The 18,885-nt window shown below is 41.0% G+C and overlaps 1 protein-coding gene across 16 annotated transcripts in view; it reads left to right on the top strand.

The window, feature by feature from the left end:
* Window positions 1-18,885, top strand: part of FARS2 (phenylalanyl-tRNA synthetase 2, mitochondrial) — a 521,299-nt gene that overhangs the window by 144,599 nt on the left and 357,815 nt on the right. For all 16 annotated transcript variants that reach the window (XR_013533783.1, XR_008480528.2, XR_013533782.1 and 13 more), the window contains one exon: window positions 535-694. Coding sequence is in view for 10 of the 16 variants with exons in the window: in XM_002746251.7 (XP_002746297.1) it covers window positions 535-694 (160 nt within the window). In the remaining 6 variants the exon portion in view is untranslated. The remainder of the gene's footprint in view (window positions 1-534; window positions 695-18,885) is intronic.

Here is an 18,885-nt window from a genome sequence, read left to right as displayed (position 1 = left end):
TTCCACTTTACAAATGATGCCCTGAGCTACCATATCACCTGCCTAAGTGATGGTAGGAAGTGGCAGAAACATGTCTCAGGCTCTGCCTTGGGCTTTGCAGATATGGGGTTAGCAAATTCTAGCTTGTTTCCTACCTTCATGGAACTCACAGGAGTTAATTACTAGACACTGTGGGATGGTCAGGGATATAATTTTAGAGTCTGAAAGTGGCTCACTAGTATTTCCACTAGAACTAAAGATAATGTCTCTTCTTAGGAAATGACTGTAAGTTCATGCAAATGGAAAACAGATTAGCAAAGATCAAAAGAGTGTCTTTTAATTCTCTAAAAACCCTCCATACCATGTAGTGTAGTGCTTTCTTCAGTTAGTACTACGTGAATGTTAATTTCATTATGTTTATTGACAAGACGTAATGAGTCTTATACCCACGTTATAACTTTTTAAAGTCAAAAGATTTTTAGTAGAATTTTAAAGTTATTTGATATAGATGGGCCAGGATGTTTTCTTTATTTATGTTTTCCTGTTGGTTTACAGTTATTTGCTGGTATAGAGGATGGAGAAAGCCTGCAGCTCTTTGAACAAAGTTCTCGCTCTACACATAAACAAGAGACTCACACCATGGAGGCCATGAAGCTTGTAGAGTTTGATCTTAAGCAAACGCTTACCAGGCTCATGACACATCTTTTTGGAGATGGTAAGTACTCAAACACAGGTTGAGTATCTCTTATCTGAAATATTTGTATCAGAAGTGTTTGGGATTTTATTTTTTTTTTCAGATTTTGAATTTTTTTTTTTTTTTTTCTGAGATGGAGTCTTGCTCTGTCATCCAGGCTGTAGCGCAGTGGTGCTCACTGCAACCTCCACCTCCTGAGTTCAAGCAGTTCTCCTGCCTTAGCCTCCTGAGTAGCTGGGATTACAGGCTCCTGCCACCTTATATTTTAGTAGAGATGAGGTTTCACCATGTTGGCCAGACTGGTCTCGAACTCCTGAACTCGTGATCCACCCACCTTGGCCTTTCAAAGTGCTGGATTTACAAAAATGAGCTACCGTGCCCGGCCTGAAATTCTTAGATGTACATAATGAGATATCTTGGGGATGGGAGCCAAGTCTAAACACGAAATTTATTTGTATTTCAGATATGCTTTATGCATGTAGCCTGAAGGTAATTTGATAAATATTTTAAATAATGTTGTGCATGAAACCAAATGTTGACTGCAATTTGACTGAAAAATATAATGAGGTCACGTATGAAATTTTTCACCTGTGGCTTCAGATTGGCATTCAGAAACTTTTAGCTAGAGAAAGAAAAATGATTATAACCTTTGCTAAGAATAATAATAGATTAGGATCAATGTCATCAATGGAGTGAAAATATAGAGGAAGCTGATAGGAGTATATTATTATGTTATCATTAAATGAGGACGTGATCAGTGGCACAAAGTTCTTTACCATGTGAATGAACCAGTAGAAAACAACATATTGCCATACTGATTACCACTATTAACAGCAAAAATATTAACATGAAATTTCCTGCAGGAGGAATAATATTGTTAAGATCCAGACCTCACTTAGTTACTTGCCTTTATTTTTCAAAAAATATTTGTTGAATGCCACCTTTACTCCCAACTATTTTTAACTTAATTGAGATATATTTTGTTTTTTTAAATCATGATATAAAGAGAAGGTTAGTGGATTTTCCTAATTGTGACCTATCTTTAAGGAATACTGAGAAGACAGATACTTGCTGTGGTTGAGATTCTTCTTTATTCTCTTACTCTTGTGATTTTTTTTTTAAATCAGTTTTGTTGAGGTGTAATTAACATAAAGTAAGCTATGCATATCTAAAGTGTACGTTTTGTTTGATAAGTTCCCATACAATGAACTGAACATACTTGCACAGTCATACAAGTTTTGACATCTTAGAGGTTCATGCCATGAAGCTACCAGCAGAATCAATACATGGCACCGTCATTGTCTCCAGGAGTTTCCTCCTGCTCACTGGCGGTCCTTTCCTTCTGCTCTTACCACGTATCACCCCAGGCAACGTGTGATCTGCTTTCTGATTAGTTTGCATTTTTTTGTTTGTATAAGTGGAATCTTATAATATGTGCTCCTTTTTGTCTGGCTTGTTTTACTTAAAATAATTATGTTGAAATTCATCTATGTCATAGTGTATATCAGTAGTCAGATTATTTTTTATTGTTAATCAGTATTCCATTCCATGATTTGTTTATCCATATACTCATTGATAGATATCTGGATAGTTTCCAGTTTTTTTGCTATTACCAGTAAAGCATATATGAACATTCATGTATGAGTCTTTCTGGATCCTAAGTTTTCATTCCTCTTGAGTAAATACCTAAATGACTAGATCAGATAGTAGGGCTATGTTTAATTTAACGAAACAAAGCAAAAAAGCTCTTAAACTATTTTCTGATGTGGTTGCACAATCTTGATTCCCACCAGTAGTCTATGAAAATTCCAGTTGCTCTACATCTTCAGCAACACTTGATAGGGTTAGTCATTTTAATTGTAGCCATTCTAACAGGAGTCCAGTGGTATTTCAAATACACATTTGGCATTTATAAAGAACTCCTCCAAATAAACAAACAGAAATTGCAGCTTCAGAGAAAAATGGGTGAACATGAAGGTGGCAGATGATATATATAAAATGACCAATAAATACATGAAAAGATGCTTCTCTTTATTAGTAATCAGGGAAAAACAAAAGAAAACCCCCAGGAGCTTTTTCAAATGGGAAATAATTTTTAAAATCTAACATTTTAAATTGTTGACAAAGATATAGAGAAATAGAGTATAGCACAAGGTTCTGGCCTTATACAGGATTCGTGATTATCATTCTTCTAGCTGGGACTTTAGTACTCACTATTTTGATTCACCTCTATTTTTTCATACCTCCAGATTTCCCCTACTTATACATGAACTCAAATATGTATTTAAAGGGACTCTTGTTGTAATTTATTAGGCCTTTCCTGCTCTGTTGTAGCAAAGTTTGTTAGAATATCTTGACTGACATATTGCCAAGTGCATAGTTCATGTAATTTGTAAGAAACCAACTAACTAATCCTGTATATTTTTAATATAAATACATTTTCAAAAAGTATACATCAACTGGGGTCCAAAGTGGCTCCCGCCGGAGGTCATGGCGCTCGCGAAGGCGAGGTCATCAGTTCAAGGCTAACCTGAGCAACCTCATAAAGCTCAAACTGATTGGCAAAAAAAAAAAAAAAAAAAAGTATACATCAACTTCAGGATAATGTTTTTCTAGGAAGTGGGAAATGGTATTAGGGAGGGGTGTAAACCATATTTCAAATGTATTTATAATGTTTTATTTTAAAAAGTTAAATATGACAAAATGTTATGGTTTGACAGAACTGATTAATGGGTATATGGGTGGTTGCTATTTTCTATTCCTCTCTTTAGGTTTGATCTATTTCATTAAAATGGTGTAATGTAATAGTGAAATAGGTTTCAAGTAGAAATTGTTGATGTGAAAAACCTATGATAGCCAGCATCTCTTTGCCTTCATGGTAAAAGAAAGGAATTGTGATATTTAAACAGTTATATCATCTATTTAACTCAAATGCAGGGAGATGGATTGTGCTGTTCAGACCATTTTAGAGGCAGGGTGAGGTAGAAGGGATTCCAGTATTTTAAGGAAATAGCATTCTATCTTTCCAGAAAGATTCAGGCTCATCTGAATTTTTCCATTGTCAAACTATGGAGAGAATTTTTTTAGCACCCTCCTTATTTATGTCGTCCTATCCATGTCTATAATCAAATGATTTGCCATTGGTGAGGTTTGGAAACTGGATTTGCATCTGTTGCAGGCATCACAGTATTGAATAAGCTAGCCATACTCCCTGTCTTCAAGGAGCCCTGAAGTCTTGGATCTTGAGCCCTCTCCTCGGGAAAGTAGGATGTTCTGTGAGCACACAGGCAAGGTGCCTCCTCTGAACCGAGCCTGTGTTTCTGGAAGTCTCCTGGTGAGGCATATGCATGCTGATAGCTAGAGGATAAGTGGCAATTAGCCAAGAGAAGGGATAAGCAAGGGGAGGGCCTGAAGAGTGGGGAGAAAAAGGACTAAGTAGGTGACACAAGTATTCGTGGAGAGCATGCATGATGCAGCACCACCTACAGAAAGAAGGAAAGAAGAGGTGAGAGGAAGAAAAATGACCGACAGCAAACTCTTATGAGCATGGAGAAACCATAGTGTAGGATCAGGAAATTTAAAATGAAGCTCGTGTTCATCCCCTTACTTTGAAGTCCTGAACAGGTCACTTAGCATTTCAGGTCTGTTTTCTAACATTTAAAAGTTGTGATGATTTGCTTCACTAGAGAATAAAACAAGATATAACATGTGAAAGTTGCCTTGTGAGTAGAAAATATCAAATAAATGTGTAAATATGAACAACGGGAAGGAGGAAGGAAGGGAGGGAAAAGTAAAGACAAGGCAATAAAAGTAGGGAGCACATGAGGAAAGAGTAATACGATCAGAGAACAACAGTCATGGTTGATTTGCCTTTATCATGTCTAAGGGAGCGAGAAGGAGCTGTGTACCAGACTGTGGCACCGCAGTCTCATTGGTGCTGATAGTGGCTTTCACATCCTCACTGAGCACCAGCAGATATTTTAAAAAGTAAGCAAAGTACTAGCCTCTGTATAAATTATATAAGCTTTCCAAGGTGTTTCAGTATATACATCTCTCTGAAAATATGGTCCTAGACTTTCCTTTGTGTTATTGTTTGTATTTGTGTAGCTTTTAAAACCAGATGGCAGGTTTCCTTATAATAAACCATGTCTGCAATATGTGACTTTTCTGACTGTGATGCCTGTTCTGACATGGTAGGCACGATCCTGGCCAATAATTAATCTTAAATTTTAGAATAACAGTGAAGTTGTAGCTTCTTTCATTTAGGCATATGTTTGCTTTATTGTTTTAAAAATATTGTCAGCCTAGACTTTTGGTAGTCAGCTTTTATTACAGATCAATGTTGCTATTTTATAAATTTTCAAATTTACTTTTTATCTGTAAGACTGAGTTGGCAGAATCATGGAATGAATTAAAGTAAAAAAATCCACCTGCTTGGAAAATACATGTTGGTTCACATGCATTAGAAACTATCTGGAAATAAAGTCTTTTCTTCTTCTTCTTTCCTTGGAGCCATGATCATTTCTAACTCCATCCACAAAGTGGTCAGGGATCCTGAATCTTCTGAAAGGCACCTCATTCACACACCCTTGCCATGCCCTGGTGTGTTTCTGCCAGGTGTGTTGCCGTGAGCTGTTGTTGAAGAGGCACGTCAGCTTGTCCCTGGCTGTGTTTGCCGTGTTTGTGATGTCTGCTGTGTTGCCTCTCAGGGGAGATGTGAAGTGAAGTGGGAAGGTGACTGGAACCCGGGCCCATCTGATGAACTGGAAGGGTGAGTGGGCCTGTATCACAGAACACAGACTGTACTGTGTGCTTCCTTCATGTTCACACTGAATGTTAACAGCTCTTTCAGGATTCTCAGCTGTTTTGTCTGAAGAAAAGTGCTTCATTCTTTTGCCTTTTTTTTTTTGCGGTGGAGTCTCACTCTGTCATCACTGTATCTGAAGTGCAGTGGCTCACTCTCGGCTCACTGTAACCTCCACCTCCCGGGTTCAAGCAATTCTCATGCCTTAGCCTCCTGTGTAGCTGGGAATTATAGGTGTGTGCCACCACACCTGGCTACTTTTTTGAATTTTGTATTTTTAGTAGAGACAGGGTTTCACCATGTTGGCCAGGCTGGTCTCGAACTCCTGACCTCAGATGATTCACCCAGCTTGGACACCCACAGTGCTGAGATTACAGGCATGAGCCACCGTGGGTGACTGCCTTGTTTTATTTTGGGCATTTCAGAAGCACTATTTAGTTGTGGGTTGTTGTTGGTTGGTTTATTAATTAATTTTGCTAGCTTCTCAAAAATGTCTTGGTAAACCTATCTAGGTGCCATCGACCTGGATGTCATTTAGATTAATAATCACGATGATAATGGTAATGATAGAGATACAATAGTTAACAATGTGAAACCTTATGCTAAGCACGTTGACAAGGAGTCTTGTCTTTTTCCTTTCCTTTCCCCTTTCTCTGTTGCCCTTTGCCCTTTGCCCTTTCCCCTTTCTCCTTTCTCCTTTTCCCTTTTTTCTGATTCTCCTGCTTCAGCCTCCTGAGTAGCTGGGATTATGGGTGTGCACCATCATGCCCGGCTAATTTTTGTATTTTTCGTAGAGACGGGGTTTCACCATGTTGGTCAGGCTGGTCTTGAACTGACCTCATGATCTACCTGCCTCGGCCTCCCATAGTGTTGGGATTACAGGTGTGAGCCACTGCACTTGGCGGAGTTTTTTTTTTTTTACCTACATCTATGACGTGTGTTACAATTTCCATTTTTCAGATAAGGGAACCTAGACACAGAGAAAGTACCGCATAAAAATCACAGGGCTGGTAAGTATTTGAGACGGTTTGAGCCCACAGTCTGATTTCCAAGGCCATACCAGAGGTTAGCTTTTTGATAGGATACAAAGAAATCATATTAATAATATTTCAGAGACTGTGAGGCCTACAAAAGCCACAGTGTACCACCTCCCTGCCCTTGCCAAAAACAAAAAATATAAGGTCAGGCACAATGGCTCAATCCTGTAGTTCCAGCTACTTGGGAGCCTGAGGCAAGAGGATTGCTTAAGCCCAGGAGTTCAAGGCTGCAGTGAGCCATGATTGTGCCTCTGCATTCCAATTTGGGAGACAGACTGAGATCCTGTCTCTTAAAAAAATAAAAAAAATCAGCCTCTCCCTAAGTGTTACCTCTGACTCTTTCCTTTACCTTCTCTCCCCATTCTGTGCCTCCTGATAGCTAGCTTGTGGTAAAGCCTCCATTTACATCATATCCAGTTACATTCTGGGTAGCAAAGACCATTTAAAAACTTAAGGTTCACTCTTTCTTTAAGTAGTGATGAATGGGAACTGCCTCTGCAGGCCTCGGAACTATTCCGTGACTCTTTTTATATTTGTTTTTATGGTGTAGGCTTTTCACCTTTTATTATTATTATTGGACTCCTTTGTTCTTGAAAAGCAAAATTAAAAATTAGAACACAGTATTTCCTTGTGGCTGTATGTTATTGCAGCTGCTTTAGTTTCAAGTTTTTTTCCCATCCAAATGTGGTTTATTATTTTCTGCTAACATTTCAATTGTACCAGCATCCTAAGGCTATTATAAGAGAGGTTATCATTTTAGAATTAGAAAGAAATAAAATAACCCTTTAGACCATTTTTATGCTGATGGATTTTGTTGTCATTTTTAATATTTCTCAAGTGTTTTCCGTATATTTTTTACATTTCTTTCAGAGTAACTAAGGTGGGATTTAGGATTTCTAACTTTTAAATTTCTCTTTCTGTCCTTTGGCCTTTACAGCCTTTCTTTGGCACAGTTTCTTTGCTAAACATTAGCATTTCCCTTTCTAAAGGATTGTCTTCATAGCACAGTTTAGATTAATTAGTCTGAAGGAGAGATGGATTGGGACCTTCCATTGTTGACTAGGTATGTTGCCATGGGGCAGTCATGTCTTGTCTTTGCTTGTTAAAAGGCCTGTGGTGGTCATTGAAATGTACCTCCCAGCATCCCCTCCAAGGGTCAAGGCTGGTGGGATTGCAGATCACCTCCAGCTGTCAGCTTCTTGGGAGATTGCCTGAGCTGCAGGGAACCTCCTTGCCCAAGGGCATGTCCTTCCCAGGGCTGCCCACATCCAAAGTCTGAAGGTGGCAGGAATACAAAGGCCTTCCATGGGCCATTCTGATAGGCTATCTGCTCCAGACCTCTGGCAAGGTAAAGCCTTCCTTGGCCTGATTGTAGTTGGTTGACTTCTCCGTCTGCCCTAATTTGCTGCCACTGTCTTCCATCCACAGTTGTTGATTCCCCTCAGATAACTTGCTTGCCAGCCCAACTTGCATAGGGACCTACGTATGACCCTATCCAGCAGAAACATTCTAGGGCCCTGTGTTGTGAGTGATGTCCTGGTCAGGAGGGAAATCACTTGATCATGTTAATGAGGAATCATGTCTTCCATATCTTTTCGTATTTTTTTTATCTGTGAGGTTCTGTTAGAATAAATGAAGTAAAAGGGATTGAGATTCAGAATTAGGTTTATAATTAATTGTTAGTCCTACATTTTTCCTAAATGGAATCACATTAAAAATTTCAAGTGTGTAATCACTTTAATAATTTTTAAATTGGCTCTTTTGGGCTGGCTGGTGTTTCCTGGCTTGGAGAGTGTTATTCTTCTCAGAGTACTCCTAGACAGTGAAGTAGCCAAGGCAACTGTTGCATTTAAGGAGTTTTGACTTGCCTGTGCTCGCCTCACTGTAGCTTAGATGTAGTCTAAAGCAGGTTGCTCTTTTCAGTAAAAATGGGCCAGGCTGGGTGCAGTGGCCCAAGCCTGTAATCCCAGCACTTTGGAAGGCTGAGGCAGGCAGATCACCTGAGTTTGGGAGTTCAAGAACAGCCCGACCAACATGGAGAAACCCCGTCTCTACTAGAAATACAAAATTAGCCAGGCGTGGTGGCACATGCCTGTGATCCCAGCTACTGGGGAGGCTGAGGCAGGAGAATTCTTGAACCCGGGAGGCAGAGGTTGCAGTGAGCCAAGACTGCACCATTACACTCCAACCTGGTGCTCTGTTCATTTCTCTTTCAGTGCTTTTTTTCCCTTCTGTATTGCATTTTGGATAATTTCTATTGCTTTATCTTCAAGTTCACCAGTATTTCTCCTGCAGTGTCTAATTTTCTGTTAACCCCATCCTGTGTATTTTTGATCTCATTCATTTGCTTCAGTTTGGATCTTTTTAGTATTGTCCCTGTTTCTACTTAAAATGTTTACCCTTTTCTCTAGCTATTTGAACATAACAAATATTATTATAATAGATATTTTAATGTATTTTTTCCTACTAATTCTGTCATCTGTCATTCCTTGGTGAATTGCTTTTTATTTTTATTTATTTATGTATTTGTTTTTTGAGATGGAGTCTCTCTCTGTCACCCAGGCTGGAGTGCAGTCGTGTGATCTTGGCTTATGGCCAACCTCCACCTCCTGGGTTTAAGCAATTGTTTGCTTCAGCCTCCTGAAAAGCTGGGATTACAGGTGCCTGCCACTGCGCCTGGCTAATTTTGTATTTTTAGTAGAGACAGGGTTTCACCATCTTAGCCAGGCTGGTCTTGAACTCCAGACCTTGACCCTTCTCAGCCTCCCAGAGTACTGGGATTACAGGTGTGAACTGCTGTGCCTGGACATCTTTTTATTTTTCTGTACTTTATGCTTTTTGTTTCTGTTTTGCATGCCTGGTAATTTATTATAGGATATTGCCAAACATTCTGAATTTTACCTTCTGATGCATTGGATATTTTTACCTTCCTAATAATATTCATGAGCTTTGTTCTGGGATTTACTTAGAAACATTCTGATTCTTTTAGGTCTTCTTTTTAAGCCTTATTAGGCAGGACTAGTATAGTATTTAGTCTGGGACTAGTTTTTCCCACTACCTATGCAAGACCTGTCATAGTTCTGTAACTGATAACCTGTGAATTAAGAGCTTTTCCATTGACTATTGGGAACTGACCCTGTTCTGGGTCCTGTGTGAGCTCCAATTTTATTCCCTCTAATCCTTTTGTGTGGTTTGTTTGCTGACCTCAGGTAGATTTTCAGCACACATGATCAGTGTTCAGCTCAATACTGTAGGGGTTTTTCTGCAGATCTCCAGAGTTTTCTGTGCAGCTTTCTTCTCTCCTTTATTTTGCCCCGAGAATTCTAGCTATCCCAACTTGTCCAGACTACTGGCTTTGTCTCCTCAAATCAAGGAGACTGTTGGGCTCTCCCATGTCCTCCTTCCTTCCTGGGGCAATGTTAGGTCGCACCCCTCAGGGGTCTATGTCCTTGGTCACCTGGTGTCCATGTTTTGAGTGCTGTCATTTTATATATTTGTCTGATTTTTTTTTTTTTTTTAGTTTTTCATACTGGAGGGGGTAAAACTGGTTTATTATGCCATCCTGTCCAGATGCGGAAGTTTCTCTTTTTCATTTGAATCTTTTGTCTACTCCTTCGAGATATTTCTTCTCACATTTTTCTATTGCATCTCCTTCTCCTCCTTCATTATTTTCTTATACCTTTCTCATTACTTACTCTCTGCCTTTTTTTGGTCTTTTTTTCTGATTCAGTTTAATGTTTGTGACAGGAACTCTTTGAAAGGGTGGCTGGTGTCTTCCTTCTCAGAGAAGAATTAGACTGGGAGATGGATATAATCCAGAAGATGCATTTTTAGATCTGGTTTACAAAACCAGAAGTTTTATGATTTTCTTTTTCTAGAATGCACCAGTGAGTTGTGCTCACATGTATCTCTTAGGATATCTAAGACACACTTATTTTAAAGTCTCAGATTGTTTCATAAGAATAATCTCATCTGAGATAAGTTAATGTTTGATTGTTGGTTTTGCCAGCTGTATTACTTAGCATTAGATTTTTCCATGTGTTTTAGAATTTGGGTTGCAGTGTCATACTCAGGGGAAAGTTTTTGTTCTTTACCCTTTTTCTGTTTTCTTCCCTCCTGTCCTTCTCCCCATATCTCTTGCCTCTTGCTTTTTACCCTATAAGTGGTAAATTACCCTATAAGTGGTAAAAACTGGCAGGTGATTCCACCCAGTTCTTTAGACTTGATATGTAGAATGAGATTTCACAGGGATCTATCAGATATCTGGCACCTGTACAAAGAGGGGATAGAGCTGATCCCACACCCATGGCTTGGATCCCTAGTCTACATCTCCTTAGAGCTACAGCCCATGGTACATTTGGGTGTCAGTATTTGACTTCTTTCTTGCACCATCATGGAGCTTATCCCATCCCAGCCTCTGACTTAAAGCTTTTTGCCTCCCTCCTGCACCAAGCCTCCAGTGTGCCATTGTGCAGAAGGCAGGCTTCTGGTTCTTCTTGGTTGTGGACCCCAAACCCAGCAGGCTCGCTTTATCCTCTCTCCCTATTTTGTTTCTGGCATGTGGAGGTTTACCTTTTGTATTAGTCTGTTTTCACACTGCTGACAAAGACATACCCAAGACTGGAAAGAAAAACAGGAACTTACAGTTCCACATGACTGGGGAGGCCTTATAATCATGGCAGAAGGTGAAAGATACATCTCACGTGGCGGCAGACAAGAGAAGAGAGCTTGTTCGGGGAAACCCCCATTTTTAAAACCATCAACTCTCATGAGACTTATTCACTATCATGAGAACAGAATGGGAAAGACCCACCCCCATGAGTCAATTACCTCCCACTGGGCCCCTCTTATAACACATGGGAATTCAAGATGAGATTTGGGTGAGGACACAGCCAAACCATTATCATTCTGCCCCAGGCCTCTCCCAAATCTCATGTCCTCACATTTGACAACCAGTCATGCCTTCTCAACAGTCCCCCTCATTTCAGCATTAAACTCAAAAGTTCACAGTCCCAAATCTCCTCTGAGACAAGGCAAGTTCCTTTTGTCTATGACCCTGTAAAGTCAAAAGCAAGTTAGATACTTCCTAGATATGATGGGGGTACTGGCATTGGGTAAATACAGCCATTCCAAATGAGAGAAATTGGCAAAAACAAAGGGGTTACAGGCACCATGTGGGTGTGAAATCCAGTGGGGTAGTCAGATCTTAAAGCTCCAAAATGATCTCCTTGACGCCATGTCTCACATCCAGGTCACAGTGATGCAAGAAGTGGGATTCCATGGTTTTGGGCAGTTCTGCCCCTGTGGCTTTGCAGGGTACAGCTTCCTTCCCAGCTGCTTCCATGGGCTGGCGTTGAGTGTCTGCGGCTTTTCCAGATGCATGGTGCAAGCTGTTGGTGGATTCTGAGTTCTGGAAGATGGTGTTCCTCTTCTCACAGCGCCACTAGGTTGTGCCCCAGTAGGGACTCTGTCTGGGGGCTCCCACCCCACAGTTCCCTTCTGCACTGCCATAGCAGAGGTTCTCCATGAGGGCCCTGCCCCTGTGGCAAACTTTTTGCCTGGGCATCCAGGCATTTCCGTGTATCTTCTGAAATCGAGGTGGAAGTTTCCAAACCTCAATTCTTGACTTCTTTGCACTTGCAGGCTCAGCACTACATGGAAGCTGCCAAGTCTTGAGGCCTGCACCCTCTGAAACCATGGCCTGAGCTCTCCTTAGGCCCCTTTCAGCCACATAGTGACTGGGACGCAGGGCACCAAGTCCCCAGGATGCAAACAACATGGGGATCTTGGGATCAGCTCATGAAACAACTTTTTCCTTCTAGGCCTCCAGGCGTGTGATGGGAAGGACTGCAATAAAGACCTCTGAAATGTCCCAGAGACATTTTTGCTATTGTGTTGGGAATTAACATTTGCCTCCTTATTACTTATGCAAGTTTCTGCAGCCAGCTTGAATTTCACCTCAGAATATGAGATTGTCTTTTCTATCACATTGTCAGGCTGCAGATTTTCCAAACTTTTATGCTCTTCTTTCCTTATAAAGCTGAATGCCTTTAACAGCACTCAAGTCACCTCTTGAATGCTTTGCTGCATAGAAATTTCTTCTGCCGGATACCTTAAATCATCTTTCTCAAGTTCAAAGTTCCACAAATCTCCAGAGCAGGGGCAAAGCTGCCAGCCTCTTTGCTATAACATAACAAGAGTTAACTTTGCTCCAGTTCCCAACAAGTTCTTCATCTCCATCTGAGACCACTTGAGCTTGGACTTCATTGTCCATATCACTATCAGCTTTTGGTCAAAGTCATTCAACAAGTTTCTAGGGAGTTTCAAACTTTCCCACATTTTCCTGTTTTCTTCTGAGCCCTTGAAACTGTTCCAACCTCTATCTGTTACCCAGTTCCGAAGTTGCTTCCACATTTTTCGGTATCTTTTCAGCAAGTGCCCCACTCTGCTGGCACCAATTTAGCATATTAGTCTGTTTTCACATGGCTGATAAAAACATACCTGAGACTGGGAAGAAAAGTAGGCTTAATGGACTTACAGTTCCACATGGCTGGGGATGCCTCACATCATGGAGGAAGATGAAAGGCATGTCTTACATGATAGCAGACAAGAGAAGAGAGCTTGTGCAGGGAAACTCCTGTTGTTTTTGTTTTTGTTTTTTTAAAGCTGGAGTTTCTCTCTTGTTGCGCAGGCTGGAGTATGCTGGTACCATATTGGCTCACTGCAACCTCTACCTCCTTGGTTTAAGCGATTCTCCTCCCTCAGCCTCCTGGGTAGCTAGGATTACAGGCACATGCCACCACTCCTGGCTAATTTTTGTATTTTTAGTAGAGATGGGTTTCACCATGTTGGCCAGGCTGGCCTGGTCTTGAGCTCCTGACCTCAAGTGACCCAACTGCCTTGGCCTCCCAAACTTCTAGAATTACAGGCATGAGCCACCACACCTGGCTGGAAACTCCTCTTTTAAAACCCATCAGATCTCATGAATGTTATTTACTATCACGGGAACAGCATGGGAAAACCCACCCCCATGATTCAGTTACCTCCCACTGGGTCCCTCCCACACATATGAGAATTCAAGATGAGATTTGAGTGGGGACACAGCCAAACCATATCACCTTTTATCTTTCAACTTAGACTATGCCTGTTTGGTTCTCTCTCTCTCTCTTATTTTATTTTTGAAAATCATAAATGTCACTGTTGTGTGTTAGGAGAACAAGGACACGGGCCATGTCTTCTTGGTCTCAATGAGTGTGCTTTGTGTTGGAAGCTGAGTTAATGTGGTGTTGCACTATCTGCTCCAGTGGAGGGCAGCATGGGGCTGTGCTGTCCCACACACCTGGTTCTCGTACTGGCATTTACTATCTACTGTAAACCGAGATTAGATATGTAAGCTGTTGCAGTCACATTTCCCTCATCTGCAAAGTGGGAATGACAGGACTGATTGTGCAGTGTGTATGCCAGCCTCACATCAGTGTAGCATGAAGTGAGAGGAGGCATGGGAAGTGTTTAGCAAGCACAGTGCCCAGCACATAGTAAATGAACAGCAAATGTCAATTACTCAGGAACACAATTTAGAAATGTTTATTTTTTCACATTTTATTAAAAGGTGAGATGTTTCAGATTATGGCCTAAATTTCTTGACATTCAATGAAAAAAAACACCCACTGAGTATTTATGAGGTGCCAGGTACTGTGTTAGTTTTTTTTTTTTTTTAACACGTTTGTGTGCTGAATTGTCACAGAAACTCTGAGTTATTCTTATTTTAGACAAAATTGAAGCAGTGAGATGTTAAGTAACTAGCCTGAGGTCACTCAGCTGCGAATGATAAAGCTGGGATTTGCTTCTAGATCTGTGCTGGCTCTTAGATCCAGGATGCCCCGACCCAGAGCTCTGCGACCAGCTTTGTGGAGGCTGGTGTGTGAGCCTTCTCTCTACAGTGCCTCTCTCTGTAGCCTGCAGGATTCTGAAGATAACTTCCTTCGAGAATGGGTTGACAAGGAGGATCAGGACTAAAGGGCTGTGCTGTGACTCTCCCTGAGGCCAGATGCTACTGTACTGTCCCTGCTGCTGCTTGTTAGAGAGCAGGGGAGTGGTCACCAACCCTAGTGCCTCTCACCCCATACCCAGATTTCAGAATGAGGGGCCCATTGTACCACACTACATTTCTCATCTCCTTGTGAGGTAGAGAAACGATCGTATCATCTTACAATCCAAGCCCTAAGCAAAAGGATCCCTGTGTAGAGGAATCCCAGGGGAACAGCCTGAAACTGCACTTTGACACACTGGTCTTTCTGCCAAGCAGAAGAATAATAGCTGTGGGACTAGTTACACCATTGCCAATGGCGGAGGAAATCGCCTGCCTTTTATTTTTCCCCTATTGCTTTGTGTATATCTAAGCAGGAGTCATTGTGGCTGAAGCAGTGTTAATATCTTCTGCTGTGTGCTTGGGAGGTCCCAAACTGGAGGATTTTATTACCCTCTGTGAGAGGGAGGAGGTGGTATTTACCATTAACTTTGTAGTAGGAATGGTTTTATTCCACTTGGCACTCTGCAGCACTGGACTCCAGGGTACATGGTTGTGTGGACACATAGGATTTATATGCTGCTCTTAAAGAGTCACAGTGGTGGCATTGCCTGGTTTGTAAGGCCCTAGGTAGGGATGAAGTGTAAGTCATGGATGACTTCATGCTGCGTATGAGGTGGGCTTTTGAAATGGAATCAGTGTTTGTATTCCCACATGGATGCTTCAGGCCTTACAAGTGCCTCCTCTTTCCTGTAAATGCCAGAAGACACTCTTTTCCTCTGTTAGGGGAAAGATGAAATGCAAACAGCAAGGGTTAGAAAGGCAGCCCTGGGAATCTTATCTGTGGGTGCTCAGCTGCTGCTTCATCTAAATGGGAGCTGTGTAAGAGGGTTGAGCTGGTGGTCTTTTATCAGCAAAGCCCTGGGTCTTTGTCTGGGACCTACACTCTCATCGTACTTTTCCATCAGTTAGTTTTATGGCCTTGGCTCCTTTGAAAAGTATTGAGCTAATGTTAGTGCAAAATGTTATACAACACCTATCGTGGGCATTTTGACAATATTTATTAAAATCATAAAAGCATTTACTCTTCGTCTCAACAGGGTATTTAGTCACAGCATTGCTTTCAGTAGCAAAATATTGAATATACTCCAAGTGTATATCAGTAAGACTTCTTATATGAATGTGGGCCACATGCTGGAATCTTTGGCAGGAATGAGAAAAGGACTGAGGGCGTGCTCTGTGTATTCATGTGGAGAGGCCTCCAGACATATTACTCAGTGAAAAAAGCATGGTGCCGAATAATATGCACATTTTTCTGCTTGTTATATAAGAAAGCAGGGAAAATAGAAACAGATATTTGTATTGGCATACATCTGGCAATAAAAAGGAATCCCTGAGAGTTTACTGTAAGGATCCAGGAGAGTGGGGTAAGATGGGAAAGGGAGGTAGGTGAGAGTTCTTCGTCATGCCCTATTACATAGTGAGATGGATCCTGTTACGTTATTTTGATTTTGAACCATATGAACATATTACTTATTCAAACAGTATATAAAAGAATGCTGTTAGAGCACTATTGAAAAATCAGGAAAAAAATGGGCTCTATCAAAAGATTATGGGTCTTCAACAGAAGCAGAAGTGATGGAATTGTCAGGTGTCTTTGACAGTGGTGGCTGTGCGATTTCCCTTGGTTAGATTTTGGTTATTGAGGATGATCCCAGGTTTTTAAGAATTTATTTCCAGCCAAAGAGTTCCCTCCTTCCGTTTTCTTTCCAAATTCTATTCCTTCCTTGGGTACACACTGTAGAGCTGTTCAGAAAGCGTGAGTAGCAACCCTGATATTAGACCACTGTGTTCTATTTTTCTGGTGTCAACTGAGGGAAAATCTATTTAAAAAATAATGCCAAACACCAGTGATTAATTGCATATTTGTTTAGTTCATTTAAAAAATTATTTGCTTTCATGGTGGTACCCTTGGTAGGGCATAGAAAATCGCTGGTATATGCTCTAGTTTGGCCATGATCTTTCGAAATTTAGATTCTACCACCTGTAGAAGGCAGTTCTGATAGCAAAGTCCCATCTTTAAATATAAATGGTATCAAAAATAGCAGAAGAATATCTTTAATGAGTCGATAAATCAGGGAAATGGAATGTTATGTTTATTCAGAATGAGATTCGTAACGAAGGTGGGATGGGATGGAATGACATCTACTTAAATGTTTATGGTATGTCAGGCAGAGTGCTCAGGCCCTTCAGGTATTGGTGGGAAGAGACCCCCCCCCCCCCAACCCCAACACACACACCGCCCTGCGTTGTGTCCCTGGTTGGTCTTGCCAAGAGTGTAGAAGTCGGGAGGCTGGTACACAGAGCAGGCAAGGTACGGTGCTGCCTTTCCCATCCCTGTGTCAGGTAGTCCTGCCGGTGTTGAGAAAGGCTTAGAATTCTTGCTGTACCTCTTCCATTTGGGCGCACATCACTGTCCTGAAGGAATTTCTACTTGTTTCTGAAGTCCCACTGGAGGGATTGCTTCTGTCTGAACTTTGGGCTTTCCTCATTCTTGAACAAACTTAGTATCCTCATTCAGAGGAGAAATTAGAGTCCGTGTCCAGATCTACAAAGAGGATTGCTGCCTCTTGAGAAAACCTGGGCTCCTGCAGGTTCTTTTTTTGAAACCACTGGGTGAGACAGCAATCATTATCTGTGGTGTAAAGAAGACACAGGTGGGGCTCAAAGAGGGTAAGTAAGCTTCCCACGGTTTCACAGGAACAAAGATAGAAGGCTGAGACTTGAACCCAGATGTGTTTTCTTTCTAAAGTGTACTTTCTTTTATGTGGCTCTAGGCTGAAAATTGAGGTGTATAATATTTGACAGTTGCTGTAATCTTAGAATTCTGAAGCCATTTTAAAAAGCTCTGATTTTCATCTGTGTGGTTTAGGAAATTATTAAGTTCTCCTCCCCCCTCATAAAAAGAAAGAGGGAAATAGAAACAAACAAAAAAAAACCCTTGGCATTATTTTCCACTAGATACATAGTTCATATATGCACCTAATTTTCCTCTATAGTCCAATAAGAGGTTAGTCTGATACATAATGAATCCATATGGTTTGGACATGCTTGCTAAAAATTCTCATCTATTAATAGATAACATGAAATATATAATATTTAGTAAATATTCTGACTTCTAAAACTTGACATATGAAATAAGTCACACTCAACATAGTTTTGAGCTAGTTATTTGACATTGTATCTTTTCATACAAGAAGCATGTCAAGATGCTTTTTCCACTAGATATAATAATACCTACAGTAATTTTGAGATTATGGGGTGAAAAACCAGAAGAAAGTGTATTTGGGGGGTAATATCAAAGTATTGAAGAAATAATTTTACTACCAATGATTTTTTTTAAATCACTGTTTTTTAAAATTGTTATTATTTAAACTTTAAGTTCTGGGGTACGTGTGCAGATCTTGCAGGATCGTTACATAGCTATACAAATGTCATGGTGGTTTGCTGTATCCATCTCCCCATCACCTACATTACGTATTTCTCCTAATGTTATCCCTTCCCCAATCCCCTTACCCCCTGATATCCCTCTCCTAGCCCCTCCATCCCCCAACAGGCCCCGGTGTGTCATGTTCCCCTCCCTGTGTCCATATATTCTCATTGTTCAACACTCACTTATGAGTCAGAACATGAAGTGTTTGGTTTTCTGTTCTGTGTCAATTTGTTGAGAATGATGGTTTCTAGCTTCATCCATGTCCCTGTAAAGGGCATGAACTCATCCTTTTTTATGGCTGCATAGTATTCCACGCTGTACATGTGCCACATTTTCTTTATCCAGTCTATCATTGATGGGCATTTGGGTTGGTTCCAAATCTTTGCTATTGTAAACAGTGCCACAGTGAACATACATGTGCATGTGTCTTTATAATAGAAAGATTTATAGGGCCAGGCATGGTCGCTCACGCCTGTAATCCCAGCACTTTGGGAGGCCGAGGCGGGTGGGTCACGAGGTCAAGAGATCGAGACCATCCTGGTCAACATGGTGAAACCCCGTCTCTACTAAAAATACAAAAAATTAGTTGGGCATGGTGGCGCGTGCCTGTAATCCCAGCTACTCAGGAGGCTGAGGCAGGAGAATTGCCTGAACCCAGGAGGCAGAGGTTGCGGTGAGCCGAGATCGCGCCATTGCACTCTAGCCTGGGTAACAAGAGCGAAACTCCGTCTCAAAAAAAAAAAAAAAAAAAAGAAAGATTTATAATCCTTTGGATATGTATCCAGTAATGGGATTGCTGGGTCAAATGGTATTTCTATTTCTAGATCCTTGAGGAATCGCCATACTGCCTTC

The sequence above is a fragment of the Callithrix jacchus genome, chromosome 4 (assembly GCF_049354715.1).
Source record: "Callithrix jacchus isolate 240 chromosome 4, calJac240_pri, whole genome shotgun sequence".
Taxonomy (NCBI): Eukaryota; Metazoa; Chordata; class Mammalia; order Primates; family Cebidae; genus Callithrix; species Callithrix jacchus.
Note: the sequence above shows the minus strand (reverse complement) of the source record. Positions and strands in the feature narration are given on the sequence as shown.